At 45.2% G+C, this 18,738-nt stretch overlaps 2 protein-coding genes across 2 annotated transcripts in view; one reads left to right on the forward strand and one right to left on the reverse strand.

The window, feature by feature from the left end:
* Window positions 1-10,312, forward strand: part of pnkp (polynucleotide kinase 3'-phosphatase) — a 13,912-nt gene extending 3,600 nt beyond the window's left edge. The window contains exons 8-17 of the mRNA XM_004075963.3: window positions 35-106; window positions 228-276; window positions 644-714; window positions 832-924; window positions 8,683-8,779; window positions 8,857-8,918; window positions 9,040-9,149; window positions 9,486-9,573; window positions 9,656-9,723; window positions 9,957-10,312. Coding sequence (XP_004076011.1) covers window positions 35-106; window positions 228-276; window positions 644-714; window positions 832-924; window positions 8,683-8,779; window positions 8,857-8,918; window positions 9,040-9,149; window positions 9,486-9,573; window positions 9,656-9,723; window positions 9,957-10,077 — 831 coding nt within the window. The 3' untranslated portion in view covers window positions 10,078-10,312. The remainder of the gene's footprint in view (window positions 1-34; window positions 107-227; window positions 277-643; window positions 715-831; window positions 925-8,682; window positions 8,780-8,856; window positions 8,919-9,039; window positions 9,150-9,485; window positions 9,574-9,655; window positions 9,724-9,956) is intronic.
* Window positions 10,313-10,541: 229 nt separating this feature from the next.
* Window positions 10,542-18,690, reverse strand: LOC101167637 (complement C2). Its single transcript, XM_004075964.4, has 19 exons — window positions 18,555-18,690; window positions 18,364-18,470; window positions 16,953-17,100; window positions 16,682-16,867; window positions 16,410-16,583; window positions 16,222-16,320; window positions 15,982-16,124; window positions 15,752-15,893; window positions 15,505-15,636; window positions 12,779-12,883; window positions 12,559-12,696; window positions 12,356-12,465; window positions 12,149-12,275; window positions 11,802-11,949; window positions 11,665-11,738; window positions 11,306-11,397; window positions 11,098-11,230; window positions 10,976-11,025; window positions 10,542-10,891 (listed from the first exon to the last, which is right to left on the reverse strand). The coding sequence occupies exons 1-19, from the start codon at window positions 18,622-18,624 to the stop codon at window positions 10,715-10,717; spliced, it is 2,355 nt and encodes a 784-aa protein (XP_004076012.1). The 5' UTR covers window positions 18,625-18,690; the 3' UTR covers window positions 10,542-10,714.
* Window positions 18,691-18,738: the final 48 nt, after the last annotated feature.

Here is an 18,738-nt window from a genome sequence, read left to right on the forward strand (position 1 = left end):
CAGAATTGGAATCCCCTCCTTGTCCCTGTTTCAGGTGTTTGTGGCAGCCGGTCCTGGAATCTACAGGAAACCAGTGACGGGGATGTGGGACCACCTGTGTGAGAAGGTTGTCAGGAGCACGCAGACACCCCGGCAGACATTCACAGACGGGCCTGGAAAGGTTTTCTCTGCTTTGTCTTCTGTTGCTTTTTCTGATTTGTTGATCTCTCTGCGTGTTTCCTGACCAGGCTAATGACGGCGTGACCGTTGACCTCAAACAGAGCTTCTATGTGGGAGGTTAGTCCTTTTCGCTGGCATGTTTCAAACACTGGAATAAAAGAAGGCTGTGTTGTATTACAAACTTGTCAGAGCTAAACCTTTGAAAACTAAGCTTTATGTTGGTTCAATAAAGGTCACAGTTTCTGCACTGTTTCCTGACTTCTTGGATTCTTCTGTTATCAGACACGGTTGTGTTTGTGCACATACCTGACATGTTTCAATGGACGTCCGTCGAAACATGTCAGGTATGTCTGATAACAGAAGAACCTAAGTCAGAAATAAGCTTTTAGTTGCTTTTGTAGACATGAGGATCTTGTCATGTAAATGTCAAAGGTCACACGAACACATAAGTGCACACTAAGGCTGCAGCCGTCTGTTTGTGCAGACGCTGCAGGGAGGCCAGAAAACTGGGCTCCTGGCAAAAAGAAGAAGGATTTTTCCTGCAGTGACCGTTTGGTAAGAGCTGCTGCCTTGATGTGTTTCCTCAGCTACTCATTTTTGGTTCCTTTGCCCCCCCCCTGCATACGTCACGCCAAACATCAATGGCTCCAAGTTTCCCTCCTTCTGTTGCAGTTCGCTCTGAACATTGGACTGCAGTTCCACACCCCGGAGGAATACTTTTTAGGCTGGAAGAACGCCCCCTTCAACCTGCCTGACTTTGATCCTGTGAGTACGATTCCCCCCACGAAGTCCTCTGTCCCCAAATATCAAGATATTTATAGAATATTCATAATGTGTGTAATAATGGTGATTAGCCTACTTGTTGTTAAACATTTCTATTTTATGAAAATATTTGTTCTGTACTAAACTTATTCTGAAAGTTTAGCCTCTAAACATTCGTTTGGATTCAGAAGGAAGGTCAGGAGAGACACTGAAGTCTTTAGTGAAGGAGTTTTCTGACTGAAATTATTATAAATTCATTTATTTATTTGCTTACTCTGCAAAAATGGAATCTTAAGGAAGTAGAACGACCTTGGTTTCAAGAAAAATGTCCTTTTTTCTGTCCTGTCTTGCAAGAAAACTAATCTTACCAAGAAAGTTTTTCAACAGCAAAATAGCCTTAAGGAAACATGTCTTAGTGACTGGAACTTTTTTCTTCAAATAAGAATTCATTATAAGACCGTTTTTCTTACCCCATTAGTAGAAATTTTGGCTTATTAAAAGTCCCAGTCCAACTATTTTTTTCTATTGTAACATTGCTCCCAGTGGTCTTTTAATTATGATTATGCTGTTTATACATAAAATAAAAAAACTGTTTTTAAGACATATTTTCTGCAGAGCAGACGGGGTCATTAGAAATGTGCGTTTGGGTGGGACTGTTAGCGCGGAAGTTAGCCTAGTTAATTTCCTAGCATGCCTCTGTTTGCTCTCTCTCCTACGACCGAGTTTTAGGGCCACGGTGAGGAAAAAAATTCTCGAGAAAAAACTCGTCGTGTCGAGATAAAAGTTGAAATAAAGTTTCGAGATTAAAGTCGCAATGTTGCGCGAGAGCAGAAGTATTCAGTGTTATGGCTAATGTTAGTGAGCTAGTGGCTTTGTACCAGAGTTTACGACAGAGTTTTATGGCCACCAAAAAAAAGTAATTTTATTAGGAGATAAAAACTCGTAAATTTACGGGAAGAAATTCATAGATTAACAAGGAGAAAACACCGAATTTGTCCGTTTATCGGAGCCTAGCTTGAAGAAGAAATGTGTGGAGCCTTTTGTGAAGCTTTATTTCCGGATTATAGGTTTAAAACAAAGAGATTCTGAGCCTTTGGCGACTCTAAATCAGATTATTGTCAGTGGATCCGTCTTTCCGGGGTTTGGTGTCAGTAAAGCGGCGTTTCATATGTAAAATAAGGAGCTCAGAGACACGTTTGGGTGTAGAGAACCGCTGCAGCCTTTATTCTCCTTTTCATTCACAAACCCTGAAGTTCATCTGTCACCTTACGTCATGAATCTGTCATCAGATCACCAATGCAGAAGTAAACAGTGTTCCATACACCCACTCCTCCAGATGAAGCGTCCCGTTTGATCATTAAAAAACAAAGATGAATGAAAATAGTCTGTTATATTAGCATTACAACGTTAAAATAGGCAAAAAGTGCTTCTCCTCCTCAGACTGAAGCGTCACACAAACGTAGAGATCTTGTCTTTCGTGGAGGAAGAAAGGATTGAAGTGGAAAGCTGCAGGGACACCCGATGGCTTCATCGGGCTGCAGAGATCCTGCAAACCAACCGTCAATAAATAAAACTTTAATAAATTGTAAATCAAACAAATGAGCTTCCAGTCATTTGGAACGTTATCAATAAACATTTAGCTCACCTGTTCAACTGAGTTTAGTCGGTCTGATCTGCTGCTGCGCGGCGTTCACCTGCTGCTCTGCATGCTGCTCACTTCCAAAATAATCTTGTAAATTTACGGGTTTTTTTCTAATACATTTACGAGTTTTTATCTAATACATTTACGAGTTTTTATCTCCTAAATTTACGAGATAAAATCTCTCTTGCGCAACATTGCGACTTTAATATAGAAACTTTATTTCAACTTTTATCTCGACACGACGAGTTTTTTCTCGAAACGTTGGCCAGAATTTTTTTTCCTCACCGTGTCCCTAAAACTCCGTCGTACTCTCCCGCTAGCAACAAGCACCTCACAAGTCCAAGCTAACATTAGCGGTGCAAAAAATGGCGTATAAATATACGGCGAGGTATCCAGCCGTACATTGTAGATCCAGTTTCCAACAAAATCGTTCGACTGACGACCGACCCCACCTACATAAACACCTATAAAAAACGCCCCCTCCCTCTTTCGCGGGTGGTTTCTCCTCTAAGCTCGGGTCCTCTAGCAGAGGCCTGGGAGCTTGAGGGTCCTGCAGTATCTTAGCTGTTCCTAGAACTGTTCTTTTCTGGATTGAGAGGTCTGAGGTCTTTCCAGGTATCTGTTGTAGCCACTCCTCCAGCTTGGGGGTTACTGCCCCGAGTGCTCCAATTACCACAGGCACCACTGTCACCTTCACTTTCCAGGCTTTCTCCAGTTCTTCTCTGAGTCCCTGGTATTTCTCCAGTTTCTCATGTTCCTTCTTCCTGATGTTCCCATCGCTTGGCACTGCCACATCCACCACAACGGCTTTCCTCTGTTCTTTATCCACCACTACAATGTCTGGTTGGTTTGCCATTACCATCCTATCAGTCTGGATCTGGAAGTCCCACAGGATCGTTGCCCTCTCATTCTCTACCACTTTCGGAGGTGTTTCCCATTTTGACCTTGGGGTTTCCAGTCCATATTCTGCACACATGTTCCTGTATATTATTCCAGCCACTTGATTGTGGCGCTCCATGTATGCTTTACCTGCCAGCATCTTACATCCTGCAGTTATGTGCTGGATTGTTTCAGGCGCCTCTTTGCACAGCCTACACCTTGGGTCTTGTCTGGTGTGGTAGATCGACACCTTGGGTCTTGTCTGGTGTGGTAGATCTACACCTTGGGTCTTGTCTGGTGTGGTAGATCTACACCTTGGGTCTTGTCTGGTGTGGTAGATCTACACCTTGGGTCTTGTCTGGTGTGGTAGATCTACACCTTGGGTCTTGTCTGGTGTGGTAGATCTACACCTTGGGTCTTGTCTGGTGTGGTAGATTTGCACGTCGGGTCTTGTCTGGTGTGGTAAATCTACACCTTGGGTCTTGTCTGGTGTGGTAGGTCTACACCTTGGGTCTTGTCTGGTGTGGTAAATCTACACCTTGGGTCTTGTCTGGTGTGGTAGATCTACACCTTGGGTCTTGTCTGGTGTGCTAGATCTACACCTTGGGTCTTGTCTGGTGTGGTAGATCGACACCTTGGGTCTTGTCTGGTGTGGTAGATCTACACCTTGGGTCTTGTCTGGTGTGGTAGATCTACACCTTGGGTCTTGTCTGGTGTGGTAGATCGACACCTTGGGTCTTGTCTGGTGTGGTAGGTCTACACCTTGGGTCTTGTCTGGTGTGGTAGATCTACACCTTGGGTCTTGTCTGGTGTGGTAGATCTACACCTTGGGTCTTGTCTGGTGTGGTAGATCTACACCTTGGGTCTTGTCTGGTGTGGTAGATCTACACGTCGGGTCTTGTCTGGTGTGGTAGATCTACACCGTGGGTCTTGTCTGGTGTGGTAGATATACACCGTGGGTCTTGTCTGGTGTGGTAGATCTACACCTTGGGTCTTGTCTGGTGTGGCAGATCTACACCTTGGGTCTTGTCTGGTGTGGTAGATCTACACCTTGGGTCTTGTCTGGTGTGGTAGATCTACACCTTGGGTCTTGTCTGGTGTGGTAGATTTACACGTGGGTCTTGTCTGGTGTGGTAGATCTACACCTTGGGTCTTGTCTGGTGTGGTAGATCTACACCTTGGGTCTTGTCTGGTGTGGTAGATCTACACGTCGGGTCTTGTCTGGTGTGGTAGATCTACACCTTGGGTCTTGTCTGGTGTGGTAGATCTACACCTTGGGTCTTGTCTGGTGTGGTAGATCTACACCTTGGGTCTTGTCTGGTGTGGTAGATCTACACCTTGGGTCTTGTCTGGTGTGGTAGATCTACACCTTGGGTCTTGTCTGGTGTGGTAGATCTACACCTTGGGTCTTGTCTGGTGTGGTAGATCTACACCTTGGGTCTTGTCTGGTGTGGTAGATCTACACCTTGGGTCTTGTCTGGTGTGGTAGATCTACACCTTGGGTCTTGTCTGGTGTGGTAGATCTACACCTTGGGTCTTGTCTGGTGTGGTAGATCTACACCTTGGGTCTTGTCTGGTGTGGTAGATCTACACCTTGGGTCTTGTCTGGTGTGGTAGATCTACACCTTGGGTCTTGTCTGGTGTGGTAGATCTACACCTTGGGTCTTGTCTGGTGTGGTAGATCTACACCTTGGGTCTTGTCTGGTGTGGTAGATCTACACCTTGGGTCTTGTCTGGTGTGGTAGATCTACACCTTGGGTCTTGTCTGGTGTGGTAGATCTACACCTTGGGTCTTGTCTGGTGTGGTAGATCTACACCTTGGGTCTTGTCTGGTGTGGTAGATCTACACCTTGGGTCTTGTCTGGTGTGGTAGATCTACACCTTGGGTCTTGTCTGGTGTGGTAGATCTACACCTTGGGTCTTGTCTGGTGTGGTAGATCTACACCTTGGGTCTTGTCTGGTGTGGTAGATCTACACCTTGGGTCTTGTCTGGTGTGGTAGATCTACACCTTGGTCTTGTCTGGTGTGGTAGATCTACACCTTGGGTCTTGTCTGGTGTGGTAGATCTACACCTTGGGTCTTGTCTGGTGTGGTAGATCTACACCTTGGGTCTTGTCTGGTGTGGTAGATCTACACCTTGGGTCTTGTCTGGTGTGGTAGATCTACACCTTGGGTCTTGTCTGGTGTGGTAGATCTACACCTTGGGTCTTGTCTGGTGTGGTAGATCTACACCTTGGGTCTTGTCTGGTGTGGTAGATCTACACCTTGGGTCTTGTCTGGTGTGGTAGATCTACACCTTGGGTCTTGTCTGGTGTGGTAGATCTACACCTTGGGTCTTGTCTGGTGTGGTAGATCTACACCTTGGGTCTTGTCTGGTGTGGTAGATCTACACCTTGGGTCTTGTCTGGTGTGGTAGATCTACACCTTGGGTCTTGTCTGGTGTGGTAGATCTACACCTTGGGTCTTGTCTGGTGTGGTAGATCTACACCTTGGGTCTTGTCTGGTGTGGTAGATCTACACCTTGGGTCTTGTCTGGTGTGGTAGATCTACACCTTGGGTCTTGTCTGGTGTGGTAGATCTACACCTTGGGTCTTGTCTGGTGTGGTAGATCTACACCTTGGGTCTTGTCTGGTGTGGTAGATCTACACCTTGGGTCTTGTCTGGTGTGGTAGATCTACACCTTGGGTCTTGTCTGGTGTGGTAGATCTACACCTTGGGTCTTGTCTGGTGTGGTAGATCTACACCTTGGGTCTTGTCTGGTGTGGTAGATCTACACCTTGGGTCTTGTCTGGTGTGGTAGATCTACACCTTGGGTCTTGTCTGGTGTGGTAGATCTACACCTTGGGTCTTGTCTGGTGTGGTAGATCTACACCTTGGGTCTTGTCTGGTGTGGTAGATCTACACCTTGGGTCTTGTCTGGTGTGGTAGATCTACACCTTGGGTCTTGTCTGGTGTGGTAGATCTACACCTTGGGTCTTGTCTGGTGTGGTAGATCTACACCTTGGGTCTTGTCTGGTGTGGTAGATCTACACCTTGGGTCTTGTCTGGTGTGGTAGATCTACACCTTGGGTCTTGTCTGGTGTGGTAGATCTACACCTTGGGTCTTGTCTGGTGTGGTAGATCTACACCTTGGGTCTTGTCTGGTGTGGTAGATCTACACCTTGGGTCTTGTCTGGTGTGGTAGATCTACACCTTGGGTCTTGTCTGGTGTGGTAGATCTACACCTTGGGTCTTGTCTGGTGTGGTAGATCTACACCTTGGGTCTTGTCTGGTGTGGTAGATCTACACCTTGGGTCTTGTCTGGTGTGGTAGATCTACACCTTGGGTCTTGTCTGGTGTGGTAGATCTACACCTTGGGTCTTGTCTGGTGTGGTAGTCTACACCTTGGGTCTTGTCTGGTGTGGTAGATCTACACCTTGGGTCTTGTCTGGTGTGGTAGATCTACACCTTGGGTCTTGTCTGGTGTGGTAGATCTACACCTTGGGTCTTGTCTGGTGTGGTAGATTTACACGTCGGGTCTTGTCTGGTGTGGTAGATTTACACGTCGGGTCTTGTCTGGTGTGGTAGATCTACACCTTGGGTCTCGTCTGGTGTGGTAGATCTACACCTTGGGTCTTGTCTGGTGTGGTAGATCTACACCTTGGGTCTTGTCTGGTGTGGTAGATCTACACCTTGGGTCTTGTCTGGTGTGGTAGATCGACACCTTGGGTCTTGTCTGGTGTGGTAGATCTACACCTTGGGTCTTGTCTGGTGTGGTAGATTTACACGTCGGGTCTTGTCTGGTGTGGTAGATCTACACCTTGGGTCTCGTCTGGTGTGGTAGATCTACACCTTGGGTCTTGTCTGGTGTGGTAGATCTACACCTTGGGTCTTGTCTGGTGTGGTAGATCTACACCTTGGGTCTTGTCTGGTGTGGTAGATCGACACCTTGGGTCTTGTCTGGTGTGGTAGATCTACACCTTGGGTCTTGTCTGGTGTGGTAGGTCTACACCTTGGGTCTTGTCTGGTGTGGTAGGTCTACACCTTGGGTCTTGTCTGGTGTGGTAGATCTACACCTTGGGTCTTGTCTGGTGTGGTAGATCTACACCTTGGGTCTTGTCTGGTGTGGTAGATCTACACCTTGGGTCTTGTCTGGTGTGGTAGATCTACACCTTGGGTCTTGTCTGGTGTGGTAGATCTACACCTTGGGTCTTGTCTGGTGTGGTGGATTTACACCTAGGGTCTTGTCTGGTGTGGTAGATCTGAGCCTCTATTGCTCTGGTGCTCAGGGCTTGTTCCTGAGCTGCCAGGATTAGAGCTTCAGTGCTGTCCTGTAGACCAGCCCTTTCTAGCCATTGGTAGGACTTCTTGATATCAGCCACTTCAGTTATGGTCCGGTGGTACATCCCATGCAGGGGTTTGTCCTCCCATGAGGATCTGTCCTCCAGCACTGTATCCTCTGCTCTCCATTGCCTGAGACATTCACTGAGCACACTGTCATTTGGGGCCTTGAGCTTGATTCATGCATCTTGGATGTTTCATCCTGGATAGTGGCTTCTACACTCACTAGTCCTCGGCCTCCTTCCTTGCGGCTAGCATACAGTCTCAGGGTGCTGGATTTGGGATGGAACCCTCCATGCATGGTGAGGAGCTTTCGTGTTTTAACATCCGTGGTCTGTATCTCTTCCTTTGGTCATCTTATTATTCCTGCAGGGTATCTGATAACTGGCAGTGCGTATCTTTTTATCCCATTCCATATTCCTCATTCGATGTGAGGACACAAGCATATGTTAAAAACACTATTGTTATTGTAGTGGGTTTTGAAAATATGATGTATTTGTTGCATTAAACGTGTTACACCATCACATTATGCTATAAAGAACATTTTACTTTTATGGCTGATGTTTTGTGAGAGCTACAGTAGAGAAGTTCAATGCCTGGGTTGTCTCACTGCTGTCTCCAGGTCTGGCTGTCCACTTATCCCGGCCCTTAAAAAGGCTGCAGAGCTTGTTTGCATGAATTCATCGCCCAGAGGCTTAAAAAGGGCGTAATTCAACACACTCCACCCTGCACCTTTGTGCCTAGAGAAATAGTTTTGTGTAATGCAGATGAATCAGGTTTTTGAAGGTAATCTACTGAGAAGATGGGCTTCTTCTTCCACACGTACAATAGTTAGTGTTCATCTTGTTTGATGCAGGGTCAGCTTTTAGGGAAGTTCCTCCTGTTTGTGTTTACTAATAGCTGTTGTCTGCTCCTCATAGAGGAAGCTGGACTCCGCTGCCAGGCTGTATGACCCGCCGTCCGCCTCCCTCATCTCCAGTCTCACAGAAGTCATCGTTGCCGTCGGTTATCCCGCATGTGAGGCCCGCTCTCCGTCAGCCCTCACCCATGTCCCCTCCCAACAGCCTTTTGTTCTCACTCCCTCTTGTTTACAGCCGGTAAATCGACCTTCTTCCACGCCCACGTTATTCCAAAGGGTTACTTCTATGTCAACAGGGTAAGTGGAGTACAAAGAAAGGTTTTCACGTCTGAGAGTTTCTCCTGCAAGTATTTTAGGTCGCTCAGACATCACTGGCTGCTGCATCTCAACCATCGTCATCCTCTCATTGGTGTCTCAGGACACCCTTGGCTCCTGGCAGAAATGCGTGGCGGTGTGTGAGCGCGCTCTTAGCGAGGGACGCAGCGTTGCTGTCGACAACACCAACCCAGACCCGGAGTCGCGCAAACGGTGAAGCTCTAATCAGTTTCAGTTTGCCTGTTTGCTCCCAGCTCACCTTTCATATGAACCGGTTCCAAAACAATGACACACACACGCATGCAGAAATAATTACACAGGCAGGGTGGAGTAGTCTCCAGCTGGTTTACTTTAAGCTTTGATTTAAGCCGCTTAGTTCGTGGTTTGTGCTTCTTTCTATTGATTTAGGCTGATAGATTCTTTCTTAGTAAAATGGACTGTCTTATAGAGTGTTACTACTACTAACTACTACTTTAGCTACTTTAACATTAAGGAATCCTAATCATTTTTTAAACGGGTGAATTGACCTTAGGTCTGCATGTTGTGCAGGTATGTGGACGTAGCCAAAGCAGCTGGAGTGTCGTGTCGCTGTTTCCACTTCTCTGCTTCTCTGGAGCAAGCCAAGCACAACAACAGAGTACGACACCCCCCTCCCCACGCCTGACTTGGTTTCAGCTCTGTGACGAGCGCTTTTCACACGGATTTTCTGTCCTTTCCAGTTCCGGGAGATGGCTCCGTCTGACGGCAAACACGCCAAGGTCAATGAAATGGTTTTCCACAGTTACAAGTGAGTGAAGGCCTCTGAAATGTTAGTCAACACCCAAAAAGCCTCACTGGTGCAGAACAACTGGATGGAGACTATAGTTTGAAAAAGAAAACTAGAATTTGTCACATTTTAAAATGTCACTGTATTTTCTGCTCTTATATTGGATCAAAGAGATTCATAGGTTTTTTGTTCTTGCTGCATTTCTGCTTCATCCCAGCATTCTGACGATCTGTCTCCTCTTCTGCTCCAAACAGGAAACACTTCGTGGCTCCTGCTCTTTCCGAAGGATTCTCTGAGATTCTCCAGATCCATTTCGTTCCAAATTTCAAGGACAGACAGTCGGAGGTTCTGTTCCGACAGTTTTCTGAGGGCTGACTCCCCAAATAAAGGTCTATGTCTAAATGTTAAGTAAGCGACGGTAAATTCCAGCTAATGGCCTTTATATTGCAATGAACCTTTGTGCCGTTACTGCATGTTAACTGAACGACTATAGTTAAACTCATGACTGTACAACACAGTTGGATTGTAAACCTGCTGCCCTGACTGTTGGATTTGCTTCTTGTTTTCATCTCAGCGCTAAAATACTAATCATTAAAGCTTCCTAAGCCTGTTTCTGTGGTTTGCTGCCCTTTTTCCAGAGCTGAACGTTTACATTGGCCCCCCATCACCATCTGTCAGTAAAAGCTAAGAGGAAAATATTTGCCTTGGCCCCAGAAACAAAGCGGTTAGATGAGGTTTGAGGGCTTTGGTCAGGATTTATTCTAGCATGGCATCACTCTGCCTGCTTAAAGCTTTACCAACACTCTTTCTCTATTGATTCTATCGAAAAAGCCATTCAGTTTAGAGAGTAAAATACATTTTTATTCGTTTTTAGTTTGCTAATTAAAATGGACAAATCAGCTTTGGACCAGTAAGACGATGTTTAAATCTCTTACAGAGGAGTTTCTGCTTGGATGTTGCAGAAGCTCCGGTGTCTGTTCCATCCTGAAGCAGATTTATCTTCCCAGGCTCATCAAGGGTCAAACTCAGGCAGGAACTTGATCTCCTTGCCTGTATGTTCTTTCAACCACGGCATTATCTTGAAGAGATCGATGTGAAAGTCTCGGGCGTCTGGAGGGGGCCGGTTGCTGCCGTGGGCCCGGTTGTTACGGTCACAGATGTCCGTGGTGCCCCAGCTCACCAATCCCACCTGAAAAAAAGCAGGAAGCTGTCGTTTTATTCAGGCTGTTCACATCAAGATTCGGTTTTTATGAATGGAAAGAAACATGCAGACCTGGAAGTAACGCTTTCTCTTCTGCAGAAACAGGGATCCACCAGAGTCACCTGAAAAGAGACAGTTACTGTTTCATTCTGCGTCACAACAGCAGTTCTGGCTTTCGTGCTGGCAGCACCTACCTTTGCAGGTGATTGCATCCTGGTATCCTTCTGTGCCTCCAGAGCAGAGGAATCTGTCAGGTACATACTCATCCAGGGTTACGTTTGTGGGCTCTTTAAGTGTTTGCCGGGCCTTCTCCACACATGCAGGCCTCTAAAGGAACACACTTCGTCAGCTGTACAGATTCAAGCCAAGATTTTCTGGTTGTGCGCATGAATCTGGCCTCACCTGACCGTCTATGTGAATATGCGTTTGTTTGCGTTCAGTCTTTTTATGGATGAAGAAGGCGGTCGTTTCCTTGTGTGCCAGCAGTTCCTGCCCTGATCACACACACACACACACACACATGTCAGTTTATGCAGAAAAACTCCTAGATAAGACCACGAAAAGCAGTAAGAACAACTCATGATTGCAGAAATGTCTGGTTTTTAGCCCTGCCACAGACTGGTGACCTGTCCAGGCTTCACCCAGCAGTAGCCAGGTTAGGCCCTGGCCTTCCTGTGACCCCGTAAGGGATGCAGCAGGTTAAGAAAAAGGGTGAAGTGTTTTTCTGAAGAAGCCTTGTCTTGAGGTCAGAGGTCACGTACGGTGCTCCTCACAGGTGGAGTTGATCCTCTTCAAGGCCCGAGAGGCGGCTATGGTGCACGGCAGGCAGATGGGTCTGTTGGATGACATTTGGTAAACGCAGAAGCACAGAGCCGTTTGACAGGATCATCAGTCTCACCTGGCTGCCCAGGACAGACGGATCGCCGCCGTTGTCAGGACCAGAGCCACATCATAGTCATAGAACTCAGACACATTTCTATGTTTTAGTGCATTCGTGTTATAGTTGGGGTGGATTTTCACCTCTTCAGCATTTAATTTTTCTCCACCTGTAAATAAAAAACAGCTTAATTTTGTTTTTTAAATTATGTTTTTAGGTTTTACAATCTACATATTAAAGCATTTTCAGGGATAAACGTTAATTAAATGACTATTTGGAAATGTAAAGTTTTTTTTAATGATATTTAATTTAAAATAAGAAAGCTTCCCTCGTTCTGAACATTCTTTACATCACTTCCTGTTACTCACCGGCTTCTATGGTGATCTGCTTTGGGATATATCCCCCAAAATATCGGTTAAAGCAGTGAGCAGCCGTCAGCACCCACCTCTGGCTCACTATGGATCCAGAACAATACTTCTGGAGACCCCACTCTGGCTGTAAAAGGAGGCAAAGTGTTACTCTGCAGCTGGCTGCAGTTCCCCTGTGTTTCCAGTGAGCGTGTGCAGAGCTCCTACTGATGTCAGAGTCACGTGCCACGGTCTGGTGTAGGCCTTGATGCAATCTTCCTGAGATTTCTGGGAGATTTCTTCCTGAGCGATTCCACACATGGTCACACTTTCGTCACCTGATGTGTGAAAATAAAAGGGAATTGGAATGATCACAGGGAGTTTCAGTGTTCTTGTAGATCCTATTGGTTGAAGATTCCTAATCAACTCACTGATGATGCTGTTGAACACCTCTCCCAGTGTATCGTAGCCCTTCAACACAAACGCATGCTGCTCCCCGCTTTTCTTGGAGGCCAGAGAGTTCAGCTCCTCCTTGTTCACTTGGTCTCCGACGCCGAAGGCGTACACATCTGAAAACACACCTGTCAAGGGAATCTGCAAAGCACCAGCCTTTTGGCATCCTGCTTATGGAATCCCACTCTGATTGAATACCTAGCAGCCTCTCACTGGTGTGGTCCTGGAGTGAGTTACCGTATCCCAGCAGCTCTCTAATCTGGGCCAGAGCAATCTGCGGCTTGGTCCCGGTGTTTGAGTATCCTGCATGGAGAGGAGCGTGATGAAAGTCCTAAGGGTTTCTTTTCCCACAGCTGGCTTATAGACCCACTCAGATGGTGTTTTTTAACATGTTCTTGTGGCATTTTTGATGGAGGAGATACAGAAAGTAAATTCAGCTTAAAACTGCATTTCTGAGTATTTGTTTATTCAAATAGTTGTGAATCAGGAAAAGTGTACTTGTGATGTAGAAAATGCACTGGTGGGTCACAAGCCCCCTGCTCTGCTCCATTCTGTCCATTCAGACACACTCGCCGCGGTTACAATATATTAGGTTAGTATCTATAAAAGTTGTGTATCTTCTAACATTAACAAAATAAAAAATCAATATAAATCCACTTTCAACAAATATTACATTTATTTAGCCACACAGAAACCCTGTTATAGTTTAAAACAGAAAAGAAGCTTAAAGTGCTGAAAATAAAAAATCTGTCAGTCATTATTTAAACAAGAAACATTTTGACCAACTGAACCATTTGATGCTGAGAAAAATAATTCAATCAATAAATAATATTACATGTAAATTGATCTGGAACATTAACACAGCAGCAACAACAGATTTAATGTTTTTAGTCTGAAGAAATAGATAAAAATATTGTTCTGATTTTTTTTCTAAATGATGGATTGTTTATTTCTGATCTCATAAAGTGCAGCTGTTTTCCTGCATTACCTGCTGTCTGTATGTCAAATACTGACACCAACTAAACACCAGGCAGACAAAGAATACACTGATGGAACATAAAGACACGTCATCAAAATGTCTACAATAGTTCATAAAGAATGACATTATTAGCATGAGCTGAGTCATTTAAAGGCAGTGATGATCCTGGTGTTGGGCAATAGAGGCAGCTGTCCGTGTGCTGTTCCACCTGGCAGCCTGAGCCCACTACCCCTCCCCTCTCCTTCTCACACACGCATGTGACAGCAGACAGGAGCAGCTGCAGGGACGGCAGTTCACAGTTTCAGGCTGTAACAAACTCTGTCACATTAGTAAGAGTTAATGGCCGACAGAAGCAACCGTTTCGTGCTTCGCGTCGGACGGTTCAGGCTTCCACGGAGTGCATTAAAAAGTGATAAAGAGGTGTGCGTTATCACTTTATAACGCACGCCGTGGAAGCCTGAACCGTCCGACGCGAAGTGTGTTAAAAAGTAATAATGCATACTTCGAAGGCCATTAACCCACTTATACCATGGTCACTTCCAAAAGCAATAATTATTAACCAGTTTTTAGTCCTTAATTTTTGTTTTTTTTCCAATTTGGATCTCTTTTCTCACAAAAAGCGGACTATTTGTTACTTCGCGCCACACCACTTAACAAATAGTCCTCGTCGCGCCACACCACCGCTGCAGTCAAAATTCTGCGATATATATATGCTGATATTTCCGATGGGTTGAATAAAGCATCAGTTCAGAGAGAAAGTTCTCCTCTTACTGCTTGTTTTTGTCCAGATGATGAAGATAAAGGTTGTTTGAAAGAAGCCGGCGCAGTGATAGGAAACATTTAAGCTAGGTGACCGGAACTTCTTTTTTCACTGTGCGTTATCACTGTGGTTTATCACTTTTTAATGTACACCCAGCAGCCAATCAGAATCAAGTTTTCACCAGGACCATCGTATAACAGACAACAGGAAACCAATAGTGGCACAGATTTCTTTCCAAGCACTGAGCCGCTGTTACCGCAGTCCCCCTTTTGCACCGAGCCATTGCTCGTATTACCTGTGCCTAAAACTGCCACTACTGCGCGCCCCCCTGGCATCACATCGGGGGGCGCGCCCCACTATTTGAGAAGCACTGGGTTAGATGTTTGAGGGGGTGTAAGCTAGCAGGAGAGCGTGTAAACAGAGCGCTTTCAACAACTAGGAGGGGAGGGGGGACAGGGTTGCTCACATTAACTGTATTAGAGAATTGGACTGAGTGACACCCCCCACCCCCCGCATTTAAAACTGGAAGAATCCAGTGGTTAACCCAAAATCCCGTACGCGTCTATAGAAATAAACAGCCGTTACTCAGTCATTGTATTGGTCAGAAGAACCGTTCTGGATCTGATACCTTTTCTTTAACATGTACTTGACAATCCTCATTGGTTTTCATGATATTTTTTCTTCATCACAAGTTATTCAAGTTAGAAACTGACCAATCAGATGCCTCAGTAAAAGCATAGGGTGCCCTCCCCACCTCGAACATTTGATTGACAGATTCTCCTGAGCTTCTTATAGTGGAAAGGGTGTGGACTTTGAACAAGCTCATGATTGGCGACAGTAGTTGCCATAGAAACGTTGACTTGGACGGACTCGGACCGTTCCCTGTCATTTGGCAGTGAATCCTATGGTGGAAAAATAGCAACTGTATTGACTTGGAGCTGGATGTAAGTCATTTTCTGTGGGTGAGGCTACGTCCAGTTCTGTTATACAGTCAATGGTTGCTCTGCACCAACAGGCGAATTTCTGATGAACTAAAGCTGGCTGCAGAAACTATGTCCTAGAAAACGACATAGGTTTTTGGATTTTGGCTAAAAGCAATCATAATTAAAAGAGCACTGGGAGCGCTTTGAAAACAGATCAAAAGATGATCTGAGTGGGTCTGTACGTGGATGTGTGCTTCGTCACCATCAGTTTCTATGATGATGATGTTCTGCGTCTCGTTAAAGGCGGATCCCTTGTTTTCCTTGAAGAAGCTGATCCTTTCTCTGACAGCTTGCAGAGCTGAGTAAAGGTTGGTGCCCGTCTTTTGTCCGTGGCCTGAACAAACAAAGCATAGTCCCAGGAAATGAAACGTATAAGTAATGGGATTAGCTGTTTATTACAGTGGAGATTCTGAATTATGTGACACAGAGACAAAGGAAGCTGATCCTACTATGATAGTCGAACTCGGTCAGGGATGAAATGACCTCATCGGCGTTGCTGCTTGTGTATGTTTCTTTGATATCCACGATGACCTGAGCCTCACTGGCAAACGACACTATGTGGAAATTCAGCTGGATGTCGTAACTGTCCAGCTGCAAAAGTAGAGAAGAGGTTTAGGTTTCACATTTGTTAAAAGGAGAAAGAAGGGAAGGGAAAAAAGGAATGGGACTGGGGTGTCACCTTTTTGATCAAAGCTATAGTGGCTTCCCTGGAAAGATTAAAATCTTTCTTTTTGATGCTTCCAGATGTGTCCAGTAGAATGTAAATATGCATTCGACTGACATCCCCCACGCGGATGGTTCGGCCAAAGGAAATTCCCTCCTCTAACAGAAAGTCACACAGAGTAAAACATCTCTTTTTTAGAACTTTTTGGGTTGTTTGGGTCACTTTCTTACAGTTTGGAACCCTGCTGTGACCTACTTTGCTTTTTGAAGTCTGGAGAGACCACATCCATCACTCCTGCCAATGAGCCTGCCATGGCTGCAGCCACATAGCTGGGAGAATCAAAAGTGTTTGGGCCTGCAGAAAGACACAGCACCAACACATACAAATGAACCTTGGTTTTGTAGAAATAACACATTTCTGCAGAACAACTGAGTGTAAAACACCTTGACAGCGTGGCGTGGAGCCGCTCCATTCCCTTTGCTCCATGCAAACCCTCTCAGACGACCCAAGTAGATTCAGACCCGCCTGGCACTGGTAGGTGACCTTATCCCCGATATCAAACTGACCCCCTGACCTTTCAGCCCCCGGGGGAATCCCTGGGTCATCGCAGTCATCCTCTGCAGTGAAAGTGTAGATGTTCAATGGGAGAAATGAAACAGCCATGTCTGTGAGTCACATAACGTCCACTGTTGGACATTTTTCTGTAAGGAGTCACCATGTTTGTCACAGACTGGACTGCTTCCTGTCCAGTCCCCAGAGACCGTGCAGTTCCTCTCAGGTGAACCGTGCAGCCTGAACCCATCTTGGCAAGTAAAGCTCTGCGTTGCTCCAACACGGAACCACTGATTTCTGGGCCAAAAGTCCCCGTTGTCCAGCTGGAGCTGACCTGGACACAAGATGTCTGTGTAGGACATGGACAAAAGGAGATGATACAACCATGTGTAAACGAAAAAAACAAATCTGCTCTTACCACAATAAAACATTACTTTTGCAAGTAGCACTTGATGTTAGTCTGCCAGTGGCTAATCGCATGGGCGTCCACTCTCCATCATCCTCACAGAGCCTGGAGCTAACAGGTGATGGGTACTGACCCGGGCCGCAGTGATAGGTCAGCAGACTCCCCGGCAGTCCTCCCTGTGGACCACATATGCAGTGAAGTAGGGAATTTATAACGCTTTTAAAATATTTCAAGAATTTTTTGGAGTACAAATTACGATTTTTGGCATAGTTTGGCCGGGGCTGCGACTTATACTCAGGTGCGACTTAAATTTAATGTTTCAAAATAACCAACTGTTACAACAGCCACTAGAGGGCACTGTAAGTGTGTATCAATATTTACTACTGACAGCAACACAGAGGATGAAGATTTCAACGGATTTAAGGAACAGAGTTGAAATTTTGTTGTCTGTGTAAGCACTAAATGAAATAATCAGTTAATTAACATAAATAAAATAATAAATTACTTAAAAAGGTGATTATAAGTAAGTTTCCTCCCTATGGCTGAGTGCAGCCATTCAGATTAAGAAGCTTTACAGCACTAGGAGTAAACGATGTGCATCTCTTTGTTTTCCGTGACGGGACAATAAAGCGACGGCCTGAAGGTAACAGCGAAAAGCTGCAGGGCAGGATGGGGGAGACCGCTCTGGGTCCCATGCCTTGACACACGCCTTTGCGCTGACATACTAGAATCCTGTGGTGTTTCATGAAGCTGAATAAGCATCAGTGTGTGACTGTGGTGAAGCCTGCATGATTGTTATCTATTCCATTATCATTTGCCTTTCAAGATGAAAGAGTTCTCGTATTTTATTAAATACATTTTTCCCAAATGAAGTTATTATTTTTTGTTCTTTGTTATGCATTTTTTGGCTGCTGTGACTTGTACTCTGGAGTTTAAAACTGCAGTAGGTGATTTCTGTCATTTTTGTGTAAACATGTTTCCTTAGACATTATGTCCTGCAGCAGTCCTGGACCACTTTGGAAAAAAGTTTGGTTTTGAGGTTTGTAGATTTTGAACGGCGTTGGCGTGGTGAGCTCGTGAAAATCCCTCCGGCAGTGTGTGAAAAACCAGTGGAAAACTGCAGGAAATACTGTACCAAATATTAACATGGATTTTCTCAGGTCTTCAAATATTTATTTGCAGCAGTAGCGTATAAAATAAATCATTTTAAAAATCAAGCAATGTGATTTCCAGATTATTTAGATGACATCTCTCACTGTGAACATGCACCTAAGATGAAAATGTCAGACCTCTCCATGATTACTAAGTGGGAGAACTTGTAAAATAAAGAAATGCTTATTTGCCTCACCTTGTTACAGATAATAATTCAGATATTCGGTCAGACAGAATTCAGTGAACCATAAAAGCGTTATGAAATACAGTAAGTAATTAGATTTTACCTGTGAGAACGTGACATATCCACCTTTGATTTTCTCCTCAACTGAGCAATTTGTTGGCTCCAATTCTTCGTAGTATTCATGGTCGTAGTCAGATTCCTGCAAAGACACTTGAACCAAAAAGCTAAGTGTTGATGACAGACGCTCCCATCCCACACCCACAAGGCATCAAAAGATCAAGACAGGCTCCTCACCTCCACAGATCAAGAAGAGGAGCATCCACAGAGTCGATCCAAAAGACATTCTTTCTTGTTTTTTTAACATCAATCACATGAAAAGTCCCTGATGTGACCTGTAGCCAGCTGCCGTGTTTGATGTGATTACCCATTAACACAGCAGCTCCAAAAAAGAGACACGATTGAGCAATTTATTGAGAAA

This window comes from Oryzias latipes, chromosome 13 (genome assembly GCF_002234675.1).
Source record: "Oryzias latipes chromosome 13, ASM223467v1".
In the NCBI taxonomy this organism is placed as follows: Eukaryota; Metazoa; Chordata; class Actinopteri; order Beloniformes; family Adrianichthyidae; genus Oryzias; species Oryzias latipes.

Excerpts from the sequence above, each read along its gene's own strand:
- LOC101167637 (XM_004075964.4), bottom strand. The coding sequence starts at position 18,624 with ATGTTAAAAAAACAAGAAAGAATGTCTTTTGGATCGACTCTGTGGATG. Across the intron at positions 18,471-18,554 it reads CCTCTTCTTGATCTGTGGAG|TGTCTTTGCAGGAATCTGAC; the intron begins GTGAGGAGCCTG and ends TTTTGGTTCAAG. Across the intron at positions 11,398-11,664 it reads CTCCACCTGTGAGGAGCACC|GGCAGGAACTGCTGGCACAC; the intron begins GTACGTGACCTC and ends GTGTGTGATCAG.